The sequence below is a fragment of the Schistocerca serialis genome, chromosome 3, assembly GCF_023864345.2.
Source record: "Schistocerca serialis cubense isolate TAMUIC-IGC-003099 chromosome 3, iqSchSeri2.2, whole genome shotgun sequence".
NCBI classification, from domain to species: Eukaryota; Metazoa; Arthropoda; class Insecta; order Orthoptera; family Acrididae; genus Schistocerca; species Schistocerca serialis.
This window is the reverse complement of record NC_064640.1, coordinates 523,376,850-523,403,820: the sequence shown is the minus strand read 5'-3', so window position 1 is coordinate 523,403,820 and position 26,971 is coordinate 523,376,850. Positions and strand designations below refer to the sequence as shown.

The 26,971-nt window shown below is 36.5% G+C and overlaps 1 protein-coding gene across 1 annotated transcript in view; it reads right to left on the bottom strand.

Moving 5' to 3' along the window:
- The window catches only part of LOC126470401 (uncharacterized), a 125,363-nt gene that overhangs the window by 78,846 nt on the left and 19,546 nt on the right, over positions 1-26,971 (bottom strand). Inside the window, exons 4-6 of the mRNA XM_050098247.1 lie at positions 9,191-9,338; positions 3,802-4,011; positions 1,781-1,997 (exon numbers count right to left, since the gene is read on the bottom strand). Of these exons, the coding sequence (XP_049954204.1) occupies positions 1,781-1,997; positions 3,802-4,011; positions 9,191-9,338 (575 nt within the window). The remainder of the gene's footprint in view (positions 1-1,780; positions 1,998-3,801; positions 4,012-9,190; positions 9,339-26,971) is intronic.

Below are 26,971 nucleotides of genomic sequence, written 5' to 3'. Positions count from 1 at the left end.
TAGCCTCTTTTTACTTAATTTTCTAGTGTGTCATTTTTCTCCTCTGAACTCGAGGGTTTTATCGGGCAATAGATAAAAAAGAAGCCCACTTCATCAGCATTAAAAACACCATTGGGACTCTACTTTTCTACAACTGATGGAAGAATATTTTTTCATGACTGAATAGTGTCAATTTTTATGCTTCCAGCTCCACCTCAAACACATTTATATGCCAAATTACGTCCATTCTTGAACCTTTAGATCCAACCACTGGATGCTTAGAAATCTGCAAGTCCCAACTTTAATGCCAAATATATTGACTTAGCCATAAACCATAGTAAACATCAGCTGGAGTATTTGAAGCACAAGCTTGTTTCACTCACTCCAGGAACACATTTTCCACTTATGGAAAGTGACCATCACATACTTGTGTCCATTTGCTGTTGTCTTCTTCCAAACATGCTGCCTCAATTATTTTTCATTTACTCACTGGTGTATTTAACGTTGATGGAGGGATATTCAGCTTTCGTATGACATGTGAATTTTTGTCCACTTCCTGAATAATGTTCTACTTTCTCACTGTCTTATTATCCATGACATACTGGTACATCATTTAACACAATAACTACCATGGACTTAGAATCAGTCAAATGCTAAATATGAACAAAGAACAGCAGTGACTGAGTTATGCATGATTCAGTTTATTGTTTGGCCACTACAGAAGTTGGAGCTACTGAGAAACTATACAATTTACTTCCACGCATCACTTCTACCATAGCAAATGATCTATATGACTTCTATAATTGCTGGCACTAAAGAGCACTATCTCCCTGCACATTTTGGCACCCCGTGGCTGCAAACATCCTACTTCCACCAGTCTCAGAACTCTTGGCAGCAAACACTGCAGTGGCCAAACAACACCAATACAACCAAATCTAAAGGTGCTAAGTGGGCAAGGAGAATGTACAAACTAGTCATTTAACACCCATTTAAAGCAACTGGAACTGGCTCTTCCAAAAGTGGACTTACTATGTGGGAAAACATGGTAGTAATGAATGTACTTACAAGATTCTATTGTAGTTAGGTTCAACATTGTGGTCATTTTAAAGTGATACAGATGTACATGCATGAGTAATTTTTGTAATGAAACAAACCATCTCGTGCAAATATGTGACCAACACTCAACTGGACTAACCACATCAGTCAACCATACAGGCAAACAGAATCAGAACAAGTACCATGAGTATGGCACTTGCGTGTTAGATAAAGGTGAAATAAATGTTACAATATTCACTTCTTCAGAAAAACATAGGAACAGGTAGAATTGTTCATGCTGTACCTCCACCCTTTTAACTGGAGTGCACGTCATATATGTATGACTTGAAAATGTTAACAAGGCTGATACTAACTATCTGTGACACAATAATAAACTAGCAACCTATGTAGCAGTAGAAATGATTGTATCCTTTGCCAGATTTTTGAAGGTTGTGGAACACAGCAAAACTAAATTTATACAACCAAAATGACTATAATAATGTCTTTCATCAATTCTGAACCAAAGATAAATCACTCTTATTTCAGCTCCATGAACAAGTACAGTTAAGTTCACAAACCCACCAACACAGTTTGCTAAAAATCAACACTATACAAAGAAGAGAAGCCTATCAATTCAACAGACAACTGCTCCACTCTGTCATCTAGGGAGTAAATAATTTTTACGGATGTGAAGCAATAAAACTATTATTATTTTTATGTTGGAAAAAGCTAAACTATACATGGTAATAACAAGTGTTAAACTTACCAGCCATCAACAGTGAGCCTCGCCATCATGTAACGAGTGCCCCTCTGTTCACGGCAAGTATATATTGTACGCCGAAATCTTCCCTCATCCGGAAACCAAGTTTCTACAATATGAGTTTCATTAATCATTATGTCTGCATCTATATTCGCAGTATTTATCCATTCACCAGAGAAATTCTGAGGTAGTCTGCACCCTGGTTCCACCACTTCAGCCTTCACTGTTGAGTAATAGCTATGTTAGTAACAACATATGGAAAGTATATAGTTCTGAAATATTTATTCAAATCAGAATTATTAAATTTTGTGGAAATATTAACTACGTCTAATCAAAAAATTCTTAAGCTTACAGCATTGCCAGAAATCTGAACATAAAATCTGTGTGTGAATACAAAAAAAACAATAATGATATTTTGACAGTACTGATAGAAAAATGCCATGAGTCACATTATGGAATAACTGGTGAGACGTTCAGGTAACAACCTCCCCCCCCCCCCCCCCCCTTTCTACTACGAGTTCTAGGAAGCAGACGGTTGCTTTACACCCCAACATAGCAGTCAATGACATAACATTCAACAAATATTATGATTTCCATTCTACAGTTCGATTTTATTATAACGATTTTTTTTTTTTTTTTTTTTGATAAGTTTCTATGACAGACTGTTGTTGGCACCGAGTTCCTACTGAATAAATATTAATTAAAGTACAAGCAGCTGCCAGGATAGGAATAGTTGTATTATGGAGTGTAATGACTTTGCAAGGTCATACAAACTCAGAATACTGCCTTAGGGGAACACACTGGCAGTCTGGTAAATGTGAGTTATTTGTTAAATTTTTCTGCCTCAGGTCACACAAATGGCATCAAATTACTGATTTCAAATTCTTAGCAATTCATAATCAGTTAGGTTCAATACATTACACAGTAACTTGTCAAAGTACAGATGAACAGGCCCAATGAGGTAATACCTTTGTGACATATTAACACTGATTAACCACTATCTATGATTGACTGTTTTACAGCAGTGAAAGTAATTAAGGCACACAATAGTACGTGGTACTTGTACACGAAGTTGGCTACACATAGGTACACTTGCATTTGAGACATCTTTAGTTTGTGGAAATTTATCATAAACTGCAGTGTACGTTGTAAGGACTGCAGGAGTAACTGAAGTGATGACATCACACTTGGCAACAGTGATAAACACTACTTCACAGTGACTGAAATTGCCAAACACTCTCTATACTTTGCTGCTTCTCTCCCTCCTCATACAAATCACTGGCTTTGAGAGGCTGCATACATTAACACACTAATGTGTTTTAAAAGTTTTACATCACTGTTGTCTGCCATTAATGAACAATCTTCCACAGTGTAAGGATTTTTTTTTGTCACTCACTAACTGCATGATACTGTTATTTTCAAAGCAGGACAATAAAGAATTTTCCATCTTTGAACTAACTCATATTTTGCCAAAGAAGCAATGTGACTGAACTGTAGAAACCTATTAGGCACTCAACAACATTAACAACAAAAAAGTTCCAATATTTTACTCTCATTGTGGAACTGGCAGCAGTAACTAGACTGGTGCAGTATGCTTACTACCTGAGCCCCCACCTTATTCTGTTACTCGCTCCTGTGAACGTGAGTGCGTTGTGCAGATCTTGTTGTGACTCTCATCCATCTAGAAAAGTCTTTACTGAGTTTAATGAAGGCGATGTTGGCCCGATATATTCGACGATGCCCTTTGGCTACACTGACTAAAGGATTCTTCTAAGAAATAGCAAATTAATATAACCTGAAGATGCCTAAAAAAGGCGAAACACGTAGTTAAAAAATAAAAAACTAAAATTGCAACCAAGACTGTTTTTAACCAATACTATCCTTAATTGTTACTTCTGGAATCAGCTAATTTTCCAAATACCAAACTCCCTTTTTTAAATAATGCAGCCCTACCCACCAAAATGCCCCTCATTATTATTCTGAGAACACGAACACACACACACACACACACACACACACACACTTACCTGCTGTAACACGGAGTCTCTCTGGACTCTTCTCCACTGTCTTCAGAGTGTTACACTCCGCTGTAATTGACACACCAATATATAGATCATCATCCCTATTTTTTAGGAAACACCTGTACTTCTCATCTTTCCTGGATTCTTTGGTATTAGCCACTGCAAAGAAGTGGTTTTTGTCCACAAACCAGTCACCTAAACAACTGTACTCAACAACTGAAACAAAAGAAGAAGACTGTTAAGAACAAAATGAGTGAAGCTGCAAAGTCAAGAGCATACCTTTTAAAAAGGCCCTCTCAAAAGTTAACTTTAAACCCTTTTGTGAATGAATACAAACATTATTAAGTATGCACTCTATACTTAAAAATCAGTGTGATGATATTATACTTCAACCAAAACATGGTTTGAATGATTCCAACAATGACAGAGGATTATTATTTAAATACAGAAATGTAGACCTACACCAGCAGGAACTTCCTCTTCAATACTTTGTTTAAAATAAAATATCAACACAATTGCAATTAAAATAAATGTGTTTGTTGACTAGCCCATTTTATTGAGTTCAGTATAAAATAACTTAGTCAAATGAGTCCAAATATACTGTATTTGCTACTAGTGGAGTTCTCAAGGTATATCAGATTATTTTTGTGGAAATTCTCTAAGGACTAAAGTGATAATGACTTACATAAAACAGAACTCAAAGACCTAAATTTTTAACCTGCACACCTGCCTGGTGTCAACAATCACAGGAGCATTCATAAACATAATATTAGAAGGAGAAATGATTTACACCACAAAAAGTGCGCCCTGTCTCCAACTTACATTCCTATCTTATAAATGACTCCTGCATATTGTGAGTATGTGTTACACCCCCCCCCCCCCCCCCACCCACCCACACACACACACACACACACACACACACACACACACACACGGCACTCAACTGATCCATCACATCTGACTGATACCACAAATCGAAGCTGCATAGGTATTAACAAAATTCTCCAAAGTGCTATTTAGATATCATGTCAATCTTTCTGATGGCCTAATTGAGCATGTGGTCATATTTCTGCTGATTCTACACTGGGATGTTATAACACTTGATGCTGCTAGCTGGCATGACATAGGTCTCACATTTGATAAACACTTCCTGTCATTACTTGTTATTTAGCATTTGAGAGTCCAGGAAGATACCAGAAACATATTACAGAAAAGTTTGAATCATTTGAGGTTTTGTATATACTGTAGTAATGTCCAATATGAAAGTAACTTAGCTCTGTCTGTGCTTTTTGTGTGGAGGTTGTGTAGCACACCTCCAATTAATATTATTGTGTTTGCTTTCACTGACAAGCTCCTGTCACAATATGACAGCTGTGAAAAGTAACATAATGAGCAGCTGTGGTAGATTTGGGCCATTGGTATGCAGTGTGAACTGATGCTATGCTGCTCTCTCAGTGTGGTGTTTTGTCAGTATTCCTTCAGCTCTGCGTGTAGTAATAGCTAGCTGCAGTGGTAGCAGGTTGGGTCCATGCAGTGTCAGGTCCATACAGCAGGAAGGGGTGGCACCATGTTGATGTTGGACTGGCAATCTCAATCAGTTACTTGGGACATTGCATTGTGACCAAACCGCCAGTAATGGTTAAATGCTGCAGGATGACCAGACGCCAGCCGGTCACACGTCTTACAATGGTTTACAGAAACTATTGTCCCTTATTACTCGAGGCATGCCACAACCATGCAGGTTTAAATAATGTTGGCACACATGGCAGTGACTGGCTGTCTTTGCTACTGTCTCTTCACATTGCACCATATGTGGCAGTAATTGCTATTAAAATATATAGAACACATTATGACAATTGTTCTTATTTTACACAATATGCTTTATTGTCTGAATCACATTACAGTTCTTAACTATTACTAAGCTCCAGATGAAAGTGGTGCTGAAAAAGAAGAATGAAATGAAATGAGGAAAATAAAGCTTGGTTGTGTGTGTGTGTGTGTGTGTGTGTGTGTGTGTGTGTGTGTGTGTGTGTGTGTGCGCGCGCATGCGCGTGGAAGGGGTGGGGGATTAGTTCAAAATATGTACTACAGGGAAAAAGGCAGCTACCAATAACAACAAAAAGTAAATGAAATTAGTATAACAACACTCATGGTTCTTCTATATTATCTGTATTTGGTAAGGAGACAATCGGGCAATTCCATATCCAGAGGCACTACGCCACTCCCAGCACTCTGAGTCAGACCCTGAAGCCTTGGCCTCCTCCTCACACTTTGCCACATCAACTTTCAGGTTGTTTATTATTCTGCAAATTGTGTGTCATACACTGCATGAGCTTGTGGTCCCCTCCGTTGTTTCACACTTCAAACCCAGGTGGTGCAATGTCTTTCGTTCATCTGTTGGTGGCACACAGTGCACAAATTTTAGTCCTGGAATGTATGTGCAAAAACTGAGGCCATGTCCCTTCCAAATAAAGTTCTGAGATCAGAAGACCAGTTCTAAAGCATAATTTCTATTTTCTTACACTTTGCTCTGTGGGCCTTAAGTGTCACAGTCCTGTTTGTATGACTTCATACAAGCTATAACGTCTTAAATAAACTCTCTCCGCATTGTCTGTGATGGTCTGATCAACACACTGAATCATGCATCTGTCACTGTCCCTTTAATTGAATCTGCTAAGGTGATCTGAGTATGATCCATTATCAAGAGAATCAGAGCCATCGTAGACGAAGGATAAACAGTGCTTTATACACAAATCCCACTTAATCATATGTAATTGTGTGCTTACATTCCATACTTTATTTTACAAGGACATCTGGGTTAGGATTTTATGTCCCAAAACTTGTCATGCCATGAAAAAACATCTATATGAAGTAGTTGTGGAGCAAAATTTCATATCCAAAAAATATCTGTACAATTTAACAATCATGGATTTTCTACTGTTGTTGCATTTTTAAAATAATAATAATAATCTCTGTGTCCTTGGTATCCCATCTTGAATGATACCCTCATTTCACAGACAGATTATGCATGGCAAAATTTGGTCTTTACAGTAGTTCCAACTCATGATTGTCAAGATTTGAAGCTTTTCCTTTCTTACATTTTATAAAGCCTAAAGGATCTCCTCTTAGTAAAAGCACTACTGTGTTGTTTTTGTATGGCTGCTTCATCTCTCTCTCTCTCTCTCTCTCTCTCTCTCTCTCTCTCTCTCTCTCTCTCTCTCTCTCTCTCTCTCCCTCCTTAATTATCTTGATCATATATAGGAATTAAAAGAGTCCAGCAGGCATTCAGCTGGGTTCTCCTATAGTTTTATAAGTGCTTCTCTCTCTTTGAATAGTATGTAATCTGATGATCTCCAAGAAAACTTTATGTTGTAATCCTCCTGGGTTTCTATTGAACTGTGGACTCGTGCACCTGAACCACAGTTCAAATCTAGTTTCAATACTGTCCCCCCCCCCCTCCCCCCCCCCAAAGAAAAAACCCTCCAAATTTGAAGGAATATGGTTTGGTTCAAATGGCTCTGAGCACTATGGGACTTAACTTTTAAGGTCATCAGTCCCCTAGAACTTAGAACTACTTAAACCTAACTAACCTAAGGACATCACACGCAACCATGCCCAAGGCAGGATTCGAACCTGCGACCGTAGCGGTCGCGCGGTTCCAGACTGTAGCGCCTTTAACTGCTTGGCCACCCCGGCCGGTGAATATGATTTATCCCAAGAATCTACTACAAATTCCATCTATGATGAAAATGGAACCAGGATGAACCCTGCCATAGAATGTTGGCTGTACTGTCACAAAATTTTTTTTTTTTTTTTTTTTTTTTCCCAAATCTTGTTTGTTTCTTGTGGTTCCCACTGTCATTATATACAAAACACTGACTCATTCAACTGGGGGCAAAGAAAGAAACGCAGTTACAAACACCTGTTCTCAGCATTTCACGAAAACATGGAAATTCTACGAGGGTCACTCCAAAAGAAATGCACACTATTTTTTTTTAAATCCATCTTTTATTCTACATGTTTTAAAGTTTTACAGTGTGTAGATACATCCTTTAGGAACAATATTTTCATTTCTCCACATAATTTCCATCCCTCTCCACTGCCTTATGCCATCTTGGAACCAGCGTCTGTATACCTGCACGATAAAATTCTGGACCAACCTGTTGGAGCCACTGTTTGGCAGCGTGCACAAGCGAGTCATCATCTTCAAACCTTGTTCCACGAAGAGTGTCTTTCAGTTTCCCAAAGAGATGATAGTCACATGAAGCCAGGTCAGGAGTGTAAGACGGGTGGTTCAGTGTTGTCAATCTGAGTTTTGTGATCGCTTCCACGGTTTTTTGACTGACCTGTGGTCGTGCATTGTCGCGCAACAGCAAAACATCCTGCTTTTGCCGATGTGGTTGAACACGACTCAGTCGAGCTTGAAGTTTCTTCAGTGTCGTCACATAGGCATCAGAATTTATGGTGGTTCCACTTGGCATGATGTCCACAAGCAAGAGTCCTTCGGAACTGAAAAACACCGTAGCCAAAACTTTTCCAGCAGAAGGTGTGGTTTCAAAATTTTTTTTTCTTGGGTGAATTTGCATGATGCCACTCCACTGATTGCCTCTTCGTCTCTGGTGAAAAATGAAGCAGCCATGTTTCATCACTTGTCACAATTCTTCCAAGAAATTCATCTCCACCATTATCGTACTGCTCCAAAAGTTCGCTGCATACCGTTTTTCTTGTTTCTTTGTGAGCCACTGTCAACATCCTAGGAACCCACCTGGCACAAACCTTTTTTAATGCCAACACTTTCAGTATTCTGCAAATACTTCCTTTCCCTATCCCAATGTAGCGTGACAATTCGTTCACTATGATGTGTCTGTCAGCATTCACCAATTCGTTAACTCTCTGCACATTGGAGTGTGTGCGGTATGTGGCCTGCTGCTCTGCGAGGACAATCCTCAATATTGCCATGCCTGCTTTCATCATGTAACCTGCTTGCCCACCGACTAACTGTACTGCGATCGACAGCAGCATCTCCATACACCTTTTTCAACCTCTTGTGGATGTTTCCCACTGTCTCGTTTTCACAGCACAGGAATTCTATGACAGCACGTTGCTTCTGACGAACGTCAACTGTAGCAGCCATCTTGAAGACATGCTGTGACGGTGCTACTCACGGGAACAGGTTGAACTAAGTTTGCAAAAAACCGGGAAGGATGTATCTGCACACTGTAAAACTTTCACACATGCAGAATGAAAACTGTATTTTTACAAAAATAGTGTGCATTTCTTTTGGAGTGACCCTCGTAAACTCACATAGGTTCAATAGCTTTTAATCACCTTCCTCATTTTATGGTAACATATTATACCAGCAGAAATGAAAACCAGGTATTTCAGAAGTACAAACCTCCATCAAAAGTCTGTTCCATGCCGGGACATTTCTTATAAGTTATATTAAATTTCTGATTTGTGATGAGAAACTGTGTTCCAGCAGTTTGACAGGAACGAATCTGAGCATCTGGATGATCGCATTCTCCAGTGAAACGAAAGCGATTCTGAAAACAGTGAACAAAATTGTACTTCAATCATCTTAATACAAATTTTAAACAATTGCATGTAATTTAGAGCGTATTTCCAAAATTGACACATCCTACTTGCCTTACAAAATGTCTGCCAATTTTTGAAACATGATAGCATGTTTCCATAATGTAACATCCAAGAGGTGAAATACAACATTCCAGGTAAAAATCAAACAATGGAAGATCCAGGATGGAACGTAGCAAAGTTACGAAAAGGAAAATTACTACTCGCCGTATAGTGGAGACACTGAGTCGCAGATAGGCACAACAAAAAGACTGTCACAAATAAGCTTTTGGCCAACAAGGCCTCTGTTGAAAATACACACACACACACACACACATACACGACTAAGGACTCTGGCAGTGGAAGTGTGGCTTCAGCTGCCAGAGATTGCTTCATGTGTTGTGTGTGCAAGGTGTGTTTGTGCGAGCACGCATGCGCAGGGGTGTGTGTGTGTGTGTGTGTGTGTGTGTGTGTGTGTGTGTGTGTGTGTGTGTGTGGTTTTTGTCTATTTTTGACAAAGGCTTTGTTGGCTGAAAGTTTATTTGTGACACTCTTTTTGTTGTGCCTATCTGTGACTCAGCATTTCCGCTATATGGTGAGTAGCAACTTTCCTTTCCAAAATATTGTCACATTGCAGGTAACATATATTGTTGTACAAGGGCTAATGGTTGTTAATATTCCAAGTTGTCTGTGATGTGTGTGTTATTGGTTTCAGAATTTTATTATACGCTGTACAAGACCCACAACTGTAACATAAATTAAACAATTTATGAAGTCCATGTACATATTCCCTATAGCAACACAAATGCTGAGAAAACTGCTCAACGTTGGCACAATATTATATTCAGATAAAATATCTGAATGGGTATTTGTCAGATGGTCATTACAATACTGTTTCAAATGGCAAAATAGTAATACTATTGGCTCTGGAGAGCAAAACACTTCTTTCTTGAACATGTGTGCACTGCCACCCCCTCCCCTACACACACACACACACACACACACACACACACACACACACTCTTTATGTATTTTTTACTGTAACATTAAAAGAACTTTTGCACAAAGAACTATTGACACCTAGAAAATAAATTTGCTGAGATGCTAATTAGAAGCACTGTTGAGGGATGAGCCTATTCAGTCATCAACTTGCAGTGGAGAAAAAAATCTTAGGGGAAAAGTGCCTTAAATGACATAGTTGGGTAATATGACACAGTGGCTGCTTCTCTCATATAGCTCTAGTGACGTTTGTTTTGAACGCCCTAACATATTCAAATGTTGACTCATCTGATACCCTGTAAATGGCAGATGTTTATATCAAACATTCTGTATACCAATGAACAAAAAGTGGAAAGAAGGTTGGCTGAATTTATTTTGTTAGCCTTTTATACTGAGGTGACAAAAGTCATATGATAGTGATCTGCACACTTACAGGTGGCAGTCATATTGCATACACAAGATATAAAAGGGCAGCCATTTGTACTCAGGTGAATCATGTGAAATGGTTTATGACGCAATTATGGTCGCATGATGGGAAATAACATACTTTTAGTGTGGAATAGTAGTTGGAGCTAGATGCATGGGATATTCCATTTTGGAAATTATCACTGTGTCAAGAGTGTGCCAAGTATACCAAACTTCAGGCATTACCTCTCACCACGGACAATGCCATAACTAATGGCTTTCACTTAATCACCAAGAGCAGTGGCGTTTGCACAGAGTTGTCACTGCTAACAGACAAGCAACACTGCATGAAATAACTGCAGATATCAATGTGGGACATACAACAAACATATCCATTAGGACAGTATGCCAAAATCTGTCATTAATGGGCTATGGCAGCAGATGACTGGTGCAAATATCTTTGCCAACAGCACAACATTCCTTGCAGTGCCTCTCCTGGGCTCATGACAAGCCACACATGAAAAATGAGACTCTAAATCAAGGAAAAAATTTTTTCCAAATCTAAGCCATTCCTGAAATTTGAGACTCGAAATTCAAGGTGAGAGAAAAGTTTTAGACCACCCCTCCAAATCGAAACAAAGTTGGTCCATTGTAACATGAAACACAATTGAGGTCGAATGGATGAAGATACAGATACAGTAGTTTGGTTCGAGCCGTAAGCTTAACAGTTAAGCTTTACCAAGTAGCCATTGCTATGTGCCAGGCACTCTGTCCGTATTTATATGGGTACCATTCCTTTTTCGCGTGCTTCGTCTGGTCTGAATCGATTGCTTATTTTGCTTTGATCTGATAAGTGCTTTTCTCTTTGTTATAGGTGTTTACATCACTCTAAGCTGAAAATGCATTATTTTACTGTGTCATGCATTGTTTGTCGCATTCTGAGTGTTTACGACCTGTCACCGCTCGTGGCACAGCTTGCTTTTGTGCGCGCTACCGCGGCTTATAACAAAATATTAAAAAATAGAGGAATTGTCTCATAAGCGAAACAATGGCAAGAGACTGCTATTTGTTGTTACACTGCTCCTTTTTTTTTATAATGATCAACAAGAACCAAATAATAGACTGTGTATGAGGTAAGATGTTCTGAACGAGAGTTTAGCGAAAAATTTTCTCCGTTTGAAAAGCTTTGCAGATGCCTCTTTAGTACATTACATTCTGCACAGGAATTAGAGTCATCTTAGATTTAAAAATCTAGTCAGTTGCAGTGCTTCATTTCTGACTGTATCACTATCCAGCATAAGAATAATACGAATATGAACATGACACAATATGTATATTCTTCCACGTTTGCTGTTGTCTCACTCTAGTTTCGTAGTTTATTAGGCAGATAGGATTTAAATGAGATAGCAGCAAACACAAAAGAATACATGGCATAATGTTTACATTCTTCTACCTTTTCTTTTAATTTATTTACTGACGCAGAGGTTTTGGTGCCAGTATTTTTCTTTGTGCCTGCAAAGCATGTCTGTGTAGCGCTACATATATTCGATGGTAGAAGTTAGTTGTGGCAGCACCTACCAACATTTTTTCAGAACTTCTGCTTACTTTGCACTCGATTCTAAGCCACAGTCAGTTTTTTGGATTACAAAAACTGGTAAAAAAGTGCAGCTTAGATTCGAGTAAATACGGTAGATGACTCCTGATTTCAGTTGGTAAGAGCTGATGGTAGGGTTCGATTGTGGCACAGGCCCCACAAAGTCATGGACCAAGTTGTCAATGAGGTGGTGGTTGTGGCACCATAATGGTGTATTTACATCAAATATACTGTGTCCTCTTGTCCAACAGAACCAATCACTGACGGGAAATGGTTATGTTTGTCTACTCAGAGACCATCTGCAGCCACTCATGGACTTCATATTCCCATACAACATTGGAATTTTTATGGAAGACAATGCACCATGTCATTAGGCCACAATTGTTCATGACTGCAATTTGGCGTAGCACGTGTGTTTTACTGTAATATCTGTATTTTGGTATAAATTGGTGAAAATAAATTACTTGGTGTTCTGAAGAACTTTCTGGACAATTTGAGCAAATAATTTGGCGATCCAGGTCCCTCAATATCAACCCTATCGAACACTTATGGGACATAATCAAGATGTCAGTTTGTACACAAAATCCTGCACAGGCAACACTTTTGCAATTATGGACAGCTATAGAGGCAGTATGGCGCAATATTTCTGCAGGAGACTTCCAATGACTTGTTGAGTCCATGCCACATTGAGTTGCTGCGCTACACTGGGCAAAAAGAACATCCAAAATGATATTAGGAGGTATCACATGACTTTTGTAACCTCAGTGTAGATACAACTTCACATTTGGTGTTTGGTTCCTTTTATTTCAAATATATCAAATAGCACTAGCCATTTGTTAATGCATTTACTAGTATTATTATTCATTTCATCACTTTATTTTTCTTTGCTTAACCTATCATTTTGTAACAAACTGCATTGTTGGATAAAATGGCTGACCATGAGTAAGGATAAAATGATATAGTGTGTCACTTTAGCCTGAGAAATTGATCTAATAAAAATTCATTTCAGTAGCATTACTAATATCATAACCATAGAGCTTGTCACCCAATTCTCACCAAACGCACTCTTCCCCAGATGATTGGGATGTACGTTAGAAAGACTATACACCAGTCATGGGATGAAGAAGCCATGCAAAGGGCCGTTAACACAGTAAACAAGAGGGAAATGGGCTGTTCAAGAGCAGCCAAACTATTTGGTGTATTCCAAGTAACTTATAAGGCATGTCACAAATTGAAACAAACAAATTATGGGTGTTAACAAAGGATTAGGCAGGTTTCAATCTACATTTGACCAGGGATTAGAGCAGGAAATAGTCTGTCATTTAAAGCTGTTCTGAGTCTTGTCTTCAATACTTTGAAAATGGCTGCAATGTTTACAGGATAGTAGACAAATAAGACAGCCAACCTGTTGCAATAAATGGTGGTTTTCAATTAACTTTAATCATGGTTTCAACAGATTTAAACCCATTTTCTTCAGGAGGACAAGAAACAAACTTCAAACTTCACATTAGCAAACAGTCAGTTAGTAAAGTGATCTAACATCTCCACATGAAATGTGTTGGCAACGATCTGTACATCCATTTGTAAAAGTTAAGCCCCTAAAATCAAGGGCTGTCACATCAATAAAATCAATCATAAAATGCCAGACCATGTTAAGAGTTGGCATGTAGATGTGAGAAGCCCTTGATTTCAGGGTAAAGAGCACCTATGGGAATTCTAGGTACGGCACAAGAAAGCGACGGATGACGAGGAATTTTTCTCAAGTGGCTGAATAATTTCATTAGTTTCATTAAGGCAAACAAAGACGATAAAATGTTGCTAATTGCTGATGGCCACTCAAGTCACAAATATGATAAGGTGCACGAATGTGCCAAAGAAAATGAAGTTTTTCTATTTTGCCTACCACCCCACTGAACTCACCTATTTCAATTGTTTCTTGGCCCATGAAGACCTATTATAAACAAAAAGCTTCAAAGTGGCTGAAAAGAAACCGGGGACGAATAGTAAATCAGTGCCAAGTGACATCTTTGTCAACGCAAATGATGAAGCAGTATGTGTGGCTAATGCGAAGAGTGGATTTACTAAGGCAGGCCTTTGGTTATTAAACATGGTTGCTACTGAAGAACATCTGTTTGTACTGGCTCAGACAACAGCTTTAAGGCATGTACAGTCTTTAAAAAATTCACCTGCAGCTAGACATGATAAAGAATGTCAAGAGGACAGTCTTCCTGGATGTTCACATGCTTTATGGGATATTTCATCACTGAAGAGGAATCTGCTCCCCCAACCAACTTCCAGAGTCCTAAAAGAGATAGCCCTAAAAGACTTGAGATATCAACTGATGAAATGTTTCCAGTTCAATTAAAAAAGGACCTGCTGATGGCACTGACTGTATTTTCACTCTCTTTAACGAACTTCACGAGAAAATATCCTTTACCAGTGAACTCGAAAAAAAAAGGCCCGTAATTGAATTTTCTTGACTTGACGCTTACAGTAGAAGAAAATAAAATCTCATTTAATGTTTTTCGTAAAGAAACATATACCAATCAGATCGTACCTGCATCTTCCATGCGCCCACAATCTCATAAAAATGCTTTCTTTCACTCTGCTATTCACAGAGCTACTTCTATCCCACTCTTAAAAGAAAAATTCGATGAAAAAATTAATTTAATCAAAACAGTAGCAGTTAATAATGAATATGAACCTGTCACAGTGGATGATATCCTTAAAAAGAAAACTGTTAAAAGAGTTACTACACTCAGCAACTCATCATTGAACCCAACATAAAGAAGTTTTTTTTCTATTCCTTTTTTGGGGACCATTTCCTATCAGATACAACACCTTCTTCGTAATAAAAACAACTGTAATGTTGTCTTTTCAACCAATAAAACTTTGAAGAAAATTGAAACTATGATGTCTGTAAGATTTTCTGTGACACCTGCTCTTCTTACAAAATAGTACAAACAGGACGTGCCTTTACAGTCAGATACAAAGAACATCTTTTAAGAAAAAATGGCACTAGCACCCAAAATTTGTCTTTTGCCGACCACCTTCTGATTACAGGTCACACGCCTAAAGCTGTTCACGATATCAACTTTTTGCACACCGGGACGAAAGGGCGTAGATTAGATATTCTCAAAGAATTAGAAGTTTTTAAACTTCCTTATCGAAATGATGGCCTCATTCTTAATCAGCAGCTACAATTAAGTAATAAAAGCTTCTTCAACAGTATAAGGCCGTTACTTGATATTTGATTTCGTTTTCCCTCGTGCAGTTACCTAAATGTTTTTTCTATCTAAGTCAGCCCATAATTTTTTGTTTATTAAATAGTTTATATTGACTGCATTTCATGTTATATTGTTATTCAACACGCTGAGTTATTCAGCTCCCTTTGTACTCCTACAATGGAGTTTTCAGCCTTAAAACTGTACTTCTAAGCTCTTACGTAGACAAAACGTTACCAGATAAAATGTTGCCTTTTACTTCAGGTACCAAATAATGTTCATCATAATATTCAACTGTCTATATTTTGAATGTTAAGTAGCCTGTTTGTATTTGCGGCTACTAGATGGCACTCTTGGTGTAATGTTCACCTGCCTGCAATTGCTAACGTGAGTGCCTCAGCCTGATGCTACCTGTAGCTCGACATGTGTGAGCAGCCCATAGCAGCTTCCCTTTCACCTATTTCAAAATTTTGTGACTACAGCTTTATTGCTTGATATTTATTTTATATGTGACATGTAATACTGTTTCTTTCTTGTACTGTTAGCCAGTACTTACACTTATATAAAAAAAAATTTCCCGTATTTATAGGCCAGTTTGAATGTTTTACTTCTGATGAAGGTACTCATAGTAGTGCCAAAACCTACATCAAAATGACTTAATTTTTGTGACTGAGGGCTGTTATTGCTTTAATTTTACTTTGTTAATGGTCGCTGACCACGCAGCCTTGTTTAAAACTTTATGTTTCCAGTTCCTTCAGCAGGATCATGCTCATCAAGGAAATACAAAACAACTCGGGCTGCTTCAAACCTTCTGGACATCAGTCCCAACATCAAGCTTCTAGAAGAGAAAGTGCACCAGAAAAAATTAGCTGAGGAATGCTGGTCAACTAGACAAGCTCATAAAAGAATAGAGCTCGGCAGTGCAGAAGCCTATACCTCAGATCCCAGCGCAAATGGAGATGACAATGTTTGTATACACTTCAATGATATATTCTGCCATTCAAAAACAGAGGAATCACAGATTAAGTGTGCTCGATGTAAGATGTGGGCTCACAGTGAGTGTTCTGATGTCTCAGCAAGGGTTAAGAACTTTGTGTGCGATCTATGTAAGCCATAGAAACATGTACAAGGATATGTATTAAACTTTCAAAGAGTGTGCTGCTTAGTGTATTCACTTTTTTATGCAATTTGTGAACTGTGTCACCCACACAGTAAGTATAAAATGACACACTGGCATAATTTCTTTCTTTAACGTTTTCTTAATAGTGTAGTTTCATGTTATCATGTCCAGGTTTTAGTAACTCGTGCAATAAAAATAATGCTGACATTTTTAGAAGAAAAAGCAAAAAATAAAAAAATAGTATGTCATTTTAAATGCTTTTCCCCTGTACCTTATGATTTTTGTCTGTATTTCCAATATGAAAATATATTTATGTCTTCAAGATCAACGTACAATATTTGAATGAATTACCCTGTTGCTTTTCAAAATTACAGTTTGGTAGTTTTGGTACAGTACATAAATTACGCAGTAAATGGTAGGATTACACTGTTGGTAGGGGAAGAAATGTAAATGAATGTATGCAAGAGAAACTCGGGGTTGATGACTTCTCTTTATTTGTTAGTTTTTCACATAATTAGAACCACACATTACTCAGTGTTAGTTCATCATGCATCTGATATCCTTCTGACACAAATTGCATTTTACAAGAAAAAAAAAAAAAAAAAATCTGCTGATTGCGCAACTTCTGCACTTTTATGTAACAAAAAGCAATTAATTTTGATTCAAGTACAGTTTAGAAGCAGAAGTGAAAAAAATTGTATAATTATTATTGTTATTTTGGACTCAGTGGAATGCTCATCATGATCAAAGGTAAGAGTTTCCTGTTATTATTGCTAAGTGTGAAAGTTTTTTTTTTTTTTTTTTTTTTTTATGAATAACAGAAACATGTTTTACGGAAGCTCAATGAAGTATTGAAGTAATGTTAGATTATTATTGTTGCTATTATTATTATTATTATTATTATTATTATTGCTGCAACATCACCCTGTTTCACATAATAAATCAACAATTTTTTAATAAAACCTAAATTAAACATTGACAATTTCAATTTTGCTATAAATACTGTTTATTTTTAAGTAACAGACAGGAGGATAACTATGTAGAACAAAAATGTTCCATAGGTTATGTGGACCTTTATATACCCTCACTCACTTTCTAAACGGTTCACCACTTCTGATTTCTAGGGGGATCTACTAAAACACTGATCACATGGTTTTGATAGTAATTGACCAAAGCTACTAGGAAAACCACTCTAGTCTATGTTTATTTCTAATAGCCTTAAGTTACATTTCAGGAGAAATTGGCCACCTAGCACAAGTTGTTCTATTTGATGTCACTTTGGTGACTTGTGTCAATGTTGTTGTTGTTGTTGTTGTTGATGATGATGATGATGATGATGATGATGATAAGAACACAAACACCTGTCCCCGAACAAGGAAAATCTTTCACCCGGCCATGAATCAAACCTGTGACCCCAGGATCTAGAGGCAACAATGCCAACCACAAGCTGTGTAGCATTAACAATTAATATTCACAGACTTGAGTCATATCATCACAGGAGAATTATTAGACCTGGTTCTGATCAAAGGCTCAACGTCATCACAACATACACTTGTCTGTGTGCTGGAGAGTTCAAAAGTTGATTTGGAATAATGTAATCTCACTGATTTCTTTGCAATTTAATAGTTACTCGCAATTGAATTCATTGACTTTATGGCAGCATGTGCACACATATGATGAGAAACACAAGCTATAACCATTCAAGAAACTCAAATAAAATACGGTGCTCCTCCTTCATGTTTACACTACCAGTCTATCATCTATTTACAGTTATTTACAATCTCCCTGTACTAATTTAAATCACAACCAGGCAACATTTCTAAGAGTTTTTAATTGAACACATCACCATTTGATTGTATTGTTGTTTATTTAATTATGATCCATATTTCTGTCTTTCATGCCATTTTCAAGTGATTGAATTTGTATCATTAATATATATTGGAGGACATCAAGCTCAAAATTGGCCACAGATTAAGAAAAGTATTTGTTTCCCACGAAATGCCAGATGTAAAATAATCATCTTTTAAAGAGATCAGTAAATAATAGTGGGAGCATGTCATATTTAATTAAAAAGGTTTACTTTGGTATATAGAAGATGAGTACAGATCATTACGACTCAAGTGGAAGCATGTCATATTTAATAAAAACAGGTTTACTTTGGTATGTAAAACATGAGCACGTATGACATGCTCCCACTATTATTTACTGATTTTTTACAAGATGATGATTTTACATCTGGCATTTTGTGGGGAGTGACTATTTTTCTTAATTTACGGACAATTTTGAGCTTGATATCCTGCAATATATATTAATGACAAACTAGATGGCATGAAAGGATAAAATCTGGGTCATAATTAAATAAACAACAATACAGTCAAATGGTGATGTATTCATTTAAAAATTACTGTACGACTTGCTCAGAAACATCAAGAACTGTCTCTCAGAGTTTTATAAATACCATCAACCTCATCACAAATATCAGTGTTTGTTTATTTAAAACTGGAACACCTTGAGGATTTTTTCCTTCACTAACGGGAGATCATCACTCATCTACAGGCTGCTGTCTAGGACTGCAGTGCAGGCAGAGAATCTGGAGCGTCACACAGGCACCTCAGGTGTCTATTGTACCACTACAGGCTCTGTTACCAAGGCACCTTACACTGTACCTGCGGTGGGGGATCCAAACTCACTGCAAAGCAAGTAATGGGTTTTAACACAGTCACATTGCTCCAGTGTTTGACACATTATGGAGCCCGTTAGGGAAATAAGTGTCCAGAGCTGGAAATACGTCCCATGTGCACTCAGTATGTCTGTCAGAGGGCCTCATCCAAGATGTGGAGGAGGCCCTGCCTGACATTACAGAGAGTGCAGTGTACAGTCATCCCCAAGTTGTGGCTCATGTGGGCACAAATGACATGTCACTCAGACTCTTGAGGCCATCCTCAGTTTGTACAGGCAGCTGGTGGGAGTGATGAATCCTCATGACCTTCTGTTGTGGTGCAAGATGAGCTTGCGATTTGTGGTATCATGCCCAGAATTGATCGGGGTCATTTGGTCTTGAGTTGAGTGGAGGGTCTCCATCAGAGACTCCATCGATTCTGTGACAAAGTTTTTACCCACCATCCAAGACTGTGACAGTCTTGGCTGCAAATTTCTGAAGCTAAGTTATGGGGTTGGAGATTGTATGATTCCCGTTGATACTGTAATGGATCTGGGAGATGTTATTTTTTTACCGTATTTGTCGATACCGAATTGTAAATGTTTTCTTATATTTTTGTCAGAATTTATTATAATTTGTCTTATTATATGTTAATTTACTTCTGTTTTTTTAGAGTAACAGCTTATTGATTACTATTAGAAAATGTATCGAAGAATAGCAAAGAGACTGATAACAAGTGGAAACTTGTGAATTGTGTAAAATATCTTTGATATTGGAGTCGTGTTTGCCTATAGTCAGTCGGCAGCTAACTCTTGGTGTGTGTTGACAGAAGAACAATGTGAAGGTCGCAGTCATAAATAATTTTGAATTATGTTACTATTATTTTTGTATTAACTAAAAAGAAGAAACTACATTTGAAGAAACTGTATTTGAAACACCAAAATGAGAGAAACACGTTGAACCACGTCATTTCTGCAGCTGACATAGATGCATTGTGGAATCATACTTAGACAACTGAAGCCAAGACTAATATCGCCTTGCAAACGTCTAACGAAAAAGGTACTGTCACGAAATATGGCAAATTTAAGTAAATAAAAAATAGTGACCATATTTTCAACTTGTGTCTTAGCCGGGAAGCCATATTTCAACTGGGGGCTCAGCCGGGATAGTGTGTTCACGAGATCTTCAACAGTGCTACGAGGAAGAAAATTTTTGTGTGTTAATACCAGTTTCTTCAGAATGTGTGTTACAGTGTTTGTGTTCATCGGGAAGTAAAAGTTTTGGAGAAGAAATGTTTCGGCAAAAAAAATATTATTTTCGACAGAAGAAAATACTTCAAGAATTTTGGTCAACAATCACATGGATGGAAAACGTGGTTTTGCAACAGTAGAAGAGTGTTCCAGATATGCCACGAAACCCTCGTATTTTGTTAAAACAATATTTTTATCTTGTTTTGTATTGTTGTGTATAAATTTTTGTTCTTCACAATGACTTATGAGATTTTCGAGAGTATTGTGCCTAAAGTAGAAAGTAGTAATTTAATAGACTTCGAACATCAGGACAGGTCAAATGAAACAGAAAGAACCGATCAATTTGATTTAAAAAGTTTTCTTGTAAATTTCACGAAAGAAATTAAACAATCAGTTGACGACAATAAGACTTACTGGGATGAAAAAATTTATAACATTTTGTTGCAAGTCCAAGCAGTCAATACCCAAGTGGGTGAGCTTTTGAACAGAGTTGGCAGGGTTGAGGAAAAAATTGAATCTGTGGAATCAAAAGTAAATGAAATTGAAGTTAAATTGAGCGGTGAAATTAATACTGTAAAAAATGAGTTACTGGCAGATAGGGAAAGAAATTTAATTGATTTTAATGAGATAAAAGGGGAAATTAAAAATTTGGATGAGAATACAAAAGTTTTAGTAAAAAATGTAGAACAAAAAACTGACAATCGTTTGGTTACTCTAGAAGAAAAAGTAGAATGCAATTATTTAGAAAACAAAAAATCTGTCAAAGAACTTAGCGAAAAAATTGAGAGTTTTGACACTGAATTTCAAAGCAAAAATCACAATGTCAACACATGTAATCTTGTATCTAATATTCCAGTGAAGCACTTTTCGGTAGATGGACCCTTACATCCCGTTGATTTTATGCAGTATTGTAAGGATTGTTTTTTACCTCACTCACCAGATGAAATAAAAATTAAATTTGAAAAAATTCTTGGAAGGGGAAGCTTTGACTTTGGCAAACCAGATTGTAACTTTGGGGATGACCTTTTCAGAATTTGAATCAAAATTTCTGGAAAATTTTTGGGATGATCTTAAACAAACTAGAATCAAAAGTGAATTTTTGAATGGGCGAAACTCTAGAGAATCAGATGGGAACATGAAACAATTTTGCAAAAGTGAACTTCAAAAACTTATTCATTTAACAAAACCTTTGGATGACTTGATCAAAATTGATACCTTAAAGAGAAGATTGCCATCAGAAATGCAGTTGAGTTTAGTTCATTGTCCTGATAGTAATGTAGAGCAGTTTCTCAATTATATTGAAAAGGGTAGATAGTGTAACAACAAGAACACACAGTGGGTTTACTCAGAAAGGTAATGGTCAAAATTGGGGAAATGATAACTTTAAAAAAAGGGAACAAAACAATTATCATGGTGTCAGTCAAAATTCAGGGGGATATAACAATTTTGAAAAGAAGGACCATAATTTTTATCCAAAACAAGAACAACATATTCGCGTTAATAATCAACAAAATAGAGAACACTTTAGGGATCAAAATCACAGAAATTTTGATAGAGGTCAGTACAACAGAAACTACCAACAATCAGGTAATGTTTGGCATAGGAATGGGATCAGAAATGTTGATCAGAGACATTGGCAGAACCACAATCAGCAGTTCAAACAGGAACCGGAAATAAAAAAATGAGTAGACGCCCCCTTGAAGGTCCGCAAGGTTGAGGCACAAGGTGAGCATGATGGAAGGACCAATGGATGTGACTATCATAAACCCAAACAGGACAGTTCCAAACCTAAGCTATCACATGAGGTCATTAGTTGTTACTTATTGAAGAAATTTCAAGAGGAAAATAATGATGATAAAGATAACATTTTCAGTACACAAGAACATACAGTAGATAAAAGTAATTGTGATTCATTTAATTTAACAGAGTTTTACACTTGGGCAGAAAAGAACAACACTTTGTCAGATGATGTAATTTGTAGTAGTTCAGAGATGTGTGTGAATGAAAGAGAGAATGCATGCTGTGAGAATGAAAATGTTGGTGAAAGGGATCTGGTAACTTTAGAAAGGGGAAATAATATTTTGGGGGATAATTTGAATGTGTATGACCTGAATATGTGTAATGATAATGATGTTGTTGATGAAGTTGATAATGATGGTAATGGTATTGATGATGATGTTGAGGAAAGGTATTTCATTAGTTTAAATAGGGAGTTGGGTATACACATGGTTGAAAATGGATTAAATAGTGAGAATATTATAGAAATTCCCAGGGATGTTACCAGGATGAATAAAGCTCACAAGTTGGATGTATGTGAAAGTGTGAATTTTGATGTTGTTGGTAAAGAATCTGACTACACAAATAACGATGACACATGTATAACTTCTAACCTAAGTGAAACTTTCACAGATACTAATGATACACACACATTTCTTATGAATATATGGCTGAACAGTGAAACTATTTCTTTTGACAAAAACTTTAGAAAGATGCTTATTAATGTATGTGAAACTGTATGTCCTGAGTGGTGGAAAAAGATGAGAGATTTTATTTTTGAAAAGCTGAAGGATAAGTACTTCAATAGTATACAATGTGATTTGGATGAAAATTCTTGGCTATTTGAGATAATAGAGAGTACTAATGACAATTTTGTGTCTTGTGCAAATTTTATAACTGTGACAAATAATACATGTAATGATATACCATATGATTCTGATAAGTATAGGTTTGGGGAAATTGAAAGTGATTTATTACATGAGGATACAGGTTCTGAGAAAAGTGATCAATTTTACAGTCCTTATATAAAAGTTCAAATTGGGTCATGGATTGGTAAATGTTTAATTGATACAGGAAGTGAGATCTCGGGAATATCTGAAAGGTTAAGCAAGAAATTGAAAGTGGGGAAAGATTATGTTGAAATGCCAGTTGTTGGGGTAAAGATAAAAGGTGCTACTGGGAAGAGCAGTAAATTGGTAAAAAGCCAGGCTTTAGTGACATTTTTAATTGAAGGCAAGTTATTCACACATGGATGTTTTGTAATTCAGGAATTTAATGAGGATTTTCTTTTGGATATGAATTGGATAGTAAAAGTAAATACAGCATTTGATTGGGTTGGAAGAAAACTTTTGATAGAAACTAGTGAAAGGGAATACATTCAGACAAATTTTGTGAACACACTTGGTGATCAGAGTCATAGAAATTTTGACAGTATCAATTTACTAAAAGAAAATAGATTGGACAATATTGAAACTCATAGATTTGATACTGATGAAGTTGAATTTGGGAATTTAGTAAATTTGAAAATTTCAGAAACGCTAAATTTATCTGGGGAGCAAAAACAACAGTTAGAAAATCTGCTGTGGGAATATAGTGATGTTTTCAGTGACATACCTGGAAGGGTAAAGGGTTATCAGTGTGAGCTTCAGGTAAAACCTCATGAACCATTTTTCATAAAACCATACAGTATTGCAATATCAAAAAGACCTGCTGTTGAGAAAGAGCTGAAAAAGATGGAAGGATGTAATATAATAGAAAGGAGTATCAGTGCATATAATAATCCTCTAGTAGTAGTTTCGAAAAAAGATGGTGGAGTAAGATTGGTTTTGGACTCTAGACATTTAAACAAAATTTTGTTCAGACAGACAGACCATCCTGAAAATATTGATGAGTTACTCTATAAATTTACAGATATAAAATATATGTCAAGTTTGGATCTAACTTCGGGTTTTCATCAGGTACCACTTTCGGTTAATTCTAGAAAATATACTGCTTTCTTGTACAATGGTAAGAGTTACCAATATTGTGTTGTGCCATTTGGGTTAAATTCTTCTGTTTCCGAATTTATAAGAGCTTTGGATCATTTACTGGGGCAAGAACTTGCGTCTAAACTGATAATTTATGTAGATGACATTTTGGTTACAGGGCAAAATTGGGAGGAACATTTTTTGATTTTGAAGTCAGTTTGTGAAAAACTTAGAAAAGGGGGGATGACATTGAAATTAGAGAAATGTAAATTTGCAGTTTCTGAATTAAAATTTTTGGGTCATGTTGTCACAGACAAGGGAATTTTGGCAGATCCAGAAAAAATTAAAGCAATTTCAGAAATTCCTATTCCTAAGATTAAAAAACAATTAAAGTCGTCCTTTGGGTTATGCGGTTATTACCGAAAACATATAAGTGATCAGAGTCTGAATGCACCATGTTTAAGTCAATTACTTAAGAAAAACACTGTTTGGGTTTGGGATAAAAGTTGTCAGGGAGAGTTTGATAAAATTAAGCAAGAGTTGAAGAAGCAACACTTATTACACAGACCTGATTTTAATTTACCATTTTGTTTGAACACTGATAGCAGTAATTATGGGCTTGGAGCAGAGTTATTTCAAGAAAGAGTAGAGAATGGAGTTAAGATACATTGTACCATAGCATTTGCAAGCAGAATGTTGCTCAAACATGAGAAAAATTATACAGTCACAGAGAAGGAACTTTTGGCAATTCATTGGGCTTTTACAAAATTTAGAATTTACCTTATTGGACATAAAACCATAGTATTTTCGGATCACACAGCTTTGAGTTACTTACAAGAGTGCAAATTATACCACAGTAGATTGACCAGATAGGCAATTTTTCTGCAACAGTTTGACTTTGAAATCAAACACATAAAAGGTTCTGAGAATGTAGTAGCTGATTCACTTTCAAGGTTACCAATTGGGGGAGAAAAGGAGATTTTTGAACAAGAGGAGGAAAAGCAATTTAAAATTAGATACTTGAAAGGGGTGGAAAATGAAAAAACAATTAGAGCTATGTGTAACAAAATTAGAAAAAATCAAAATTTAGATCAGAGTTGGAAATTAATCAAAGAATGTTTAGGCAAGAAGGGGTATGAGAAACTTGATAAATTTTACAAATTACATAAGGGGATTTTATTTCGGAGAATAGATGTAGATTCTGATAATTGGAAACTGTGTTGGCCAGAGGCAGATGCTGATCATTTACATACATGAAAGTTTTGGTCATTGTGGGATACAGAAGTGCATTCAAAAGATACAAGAAAATGTTTATTTTTACAATATTGGCAAGAAGGTAAGAAAAGAATTGGCAACCTGTGACAAATGTCAGAGTGTTAAAGTGAGCAATCAAAGATGTGGTGGAGAGATGCAAAACATTATTCCGGAAAAACCTTTACATCTTATCGCAGTGGACTTATATGGAATGTTACCAAAGAGTAAAGGTGATCACTGTTACATATTTGTTATGGTAGATGTATTTTCAAAATTAATTAAACTATATCCAGTGAAAAAAGCTACTAGCCATGAAATTATAATAAAAATTGAAAGAGATTATTTCGCACAGGTGGGTAAACCAAAAGCTATATTATCAGATAATGGTTCACAGTTCACCTCTAAAATTTGGAAAAAGTTTATTGAAAGGTCAAAATTGAAGCATATACTTATATCTGTTTATGCTCCGTCCACCAATCCTGCAGAAAGATATATGAGGGAAATTGGGAGACTTTGTAGAACCTATTGTAGCCATAAACATCCAACCTGGTTTGAGCACATTCGAAATTTTGAAGATATTATGAATAGCCTACAACATAGTTCCACAGGATTTTCACCGTATGAGATTATGTTTAATATTAGACCTCCAAATCTTATATCAGAACTTATTGAATTTCCTAAATGTACACCTTTAACTATGCAAGAGAGAGAAGATATTGTCAGGGAAACTATGAGGAAACAAGGGGAAAAGAGGAATAAAAGACATAACAATAGGGTAAGATTAACCACTTTTAAAATTGGGGATCTTGTTCTGGTCAAATCTCATGAAAGATCAAAAATGTTAACTTCAGAAATTAAAAAATTCTTTGATATCTATATTGGGCCTTTTGAAGTCATAGAAAATCCACACCCTAATGCTTATCGTTTGGTGTATCGTAAGTCAAAGAAATTATTTGGTCTCAGGAATGTTGTCTCTTTAAGACTGTATAAACAGAAATCATAATTTCAAAATTTAAATAATCTATTATCATCTAAAACAAAAGTCCTCCACTGGAATACGCTTGTTAGAACAAAACTGCCTGTACAACCAAGTGTGTATATTTGCATGTATAAATTAATAATTTGAAGTCACATGTTAATTGAAACTGATGAAAAAACACTGCTGTAACAAAGAATGAGAGAAAGATTTATTTTTACTTTTTTAAAAAAAAAAGTCTCCATAGTGAGCATTTCTAAATTTTTCTAATTTTTGGAAGCTAAGTCTTCCCTGTGGGTGAAGGCATGCATGTGAGGACATGCATGCAAAGGTATAAGTTTCAAAACAAATTTTAGATAAAGCCTCATGATATATGAGCAG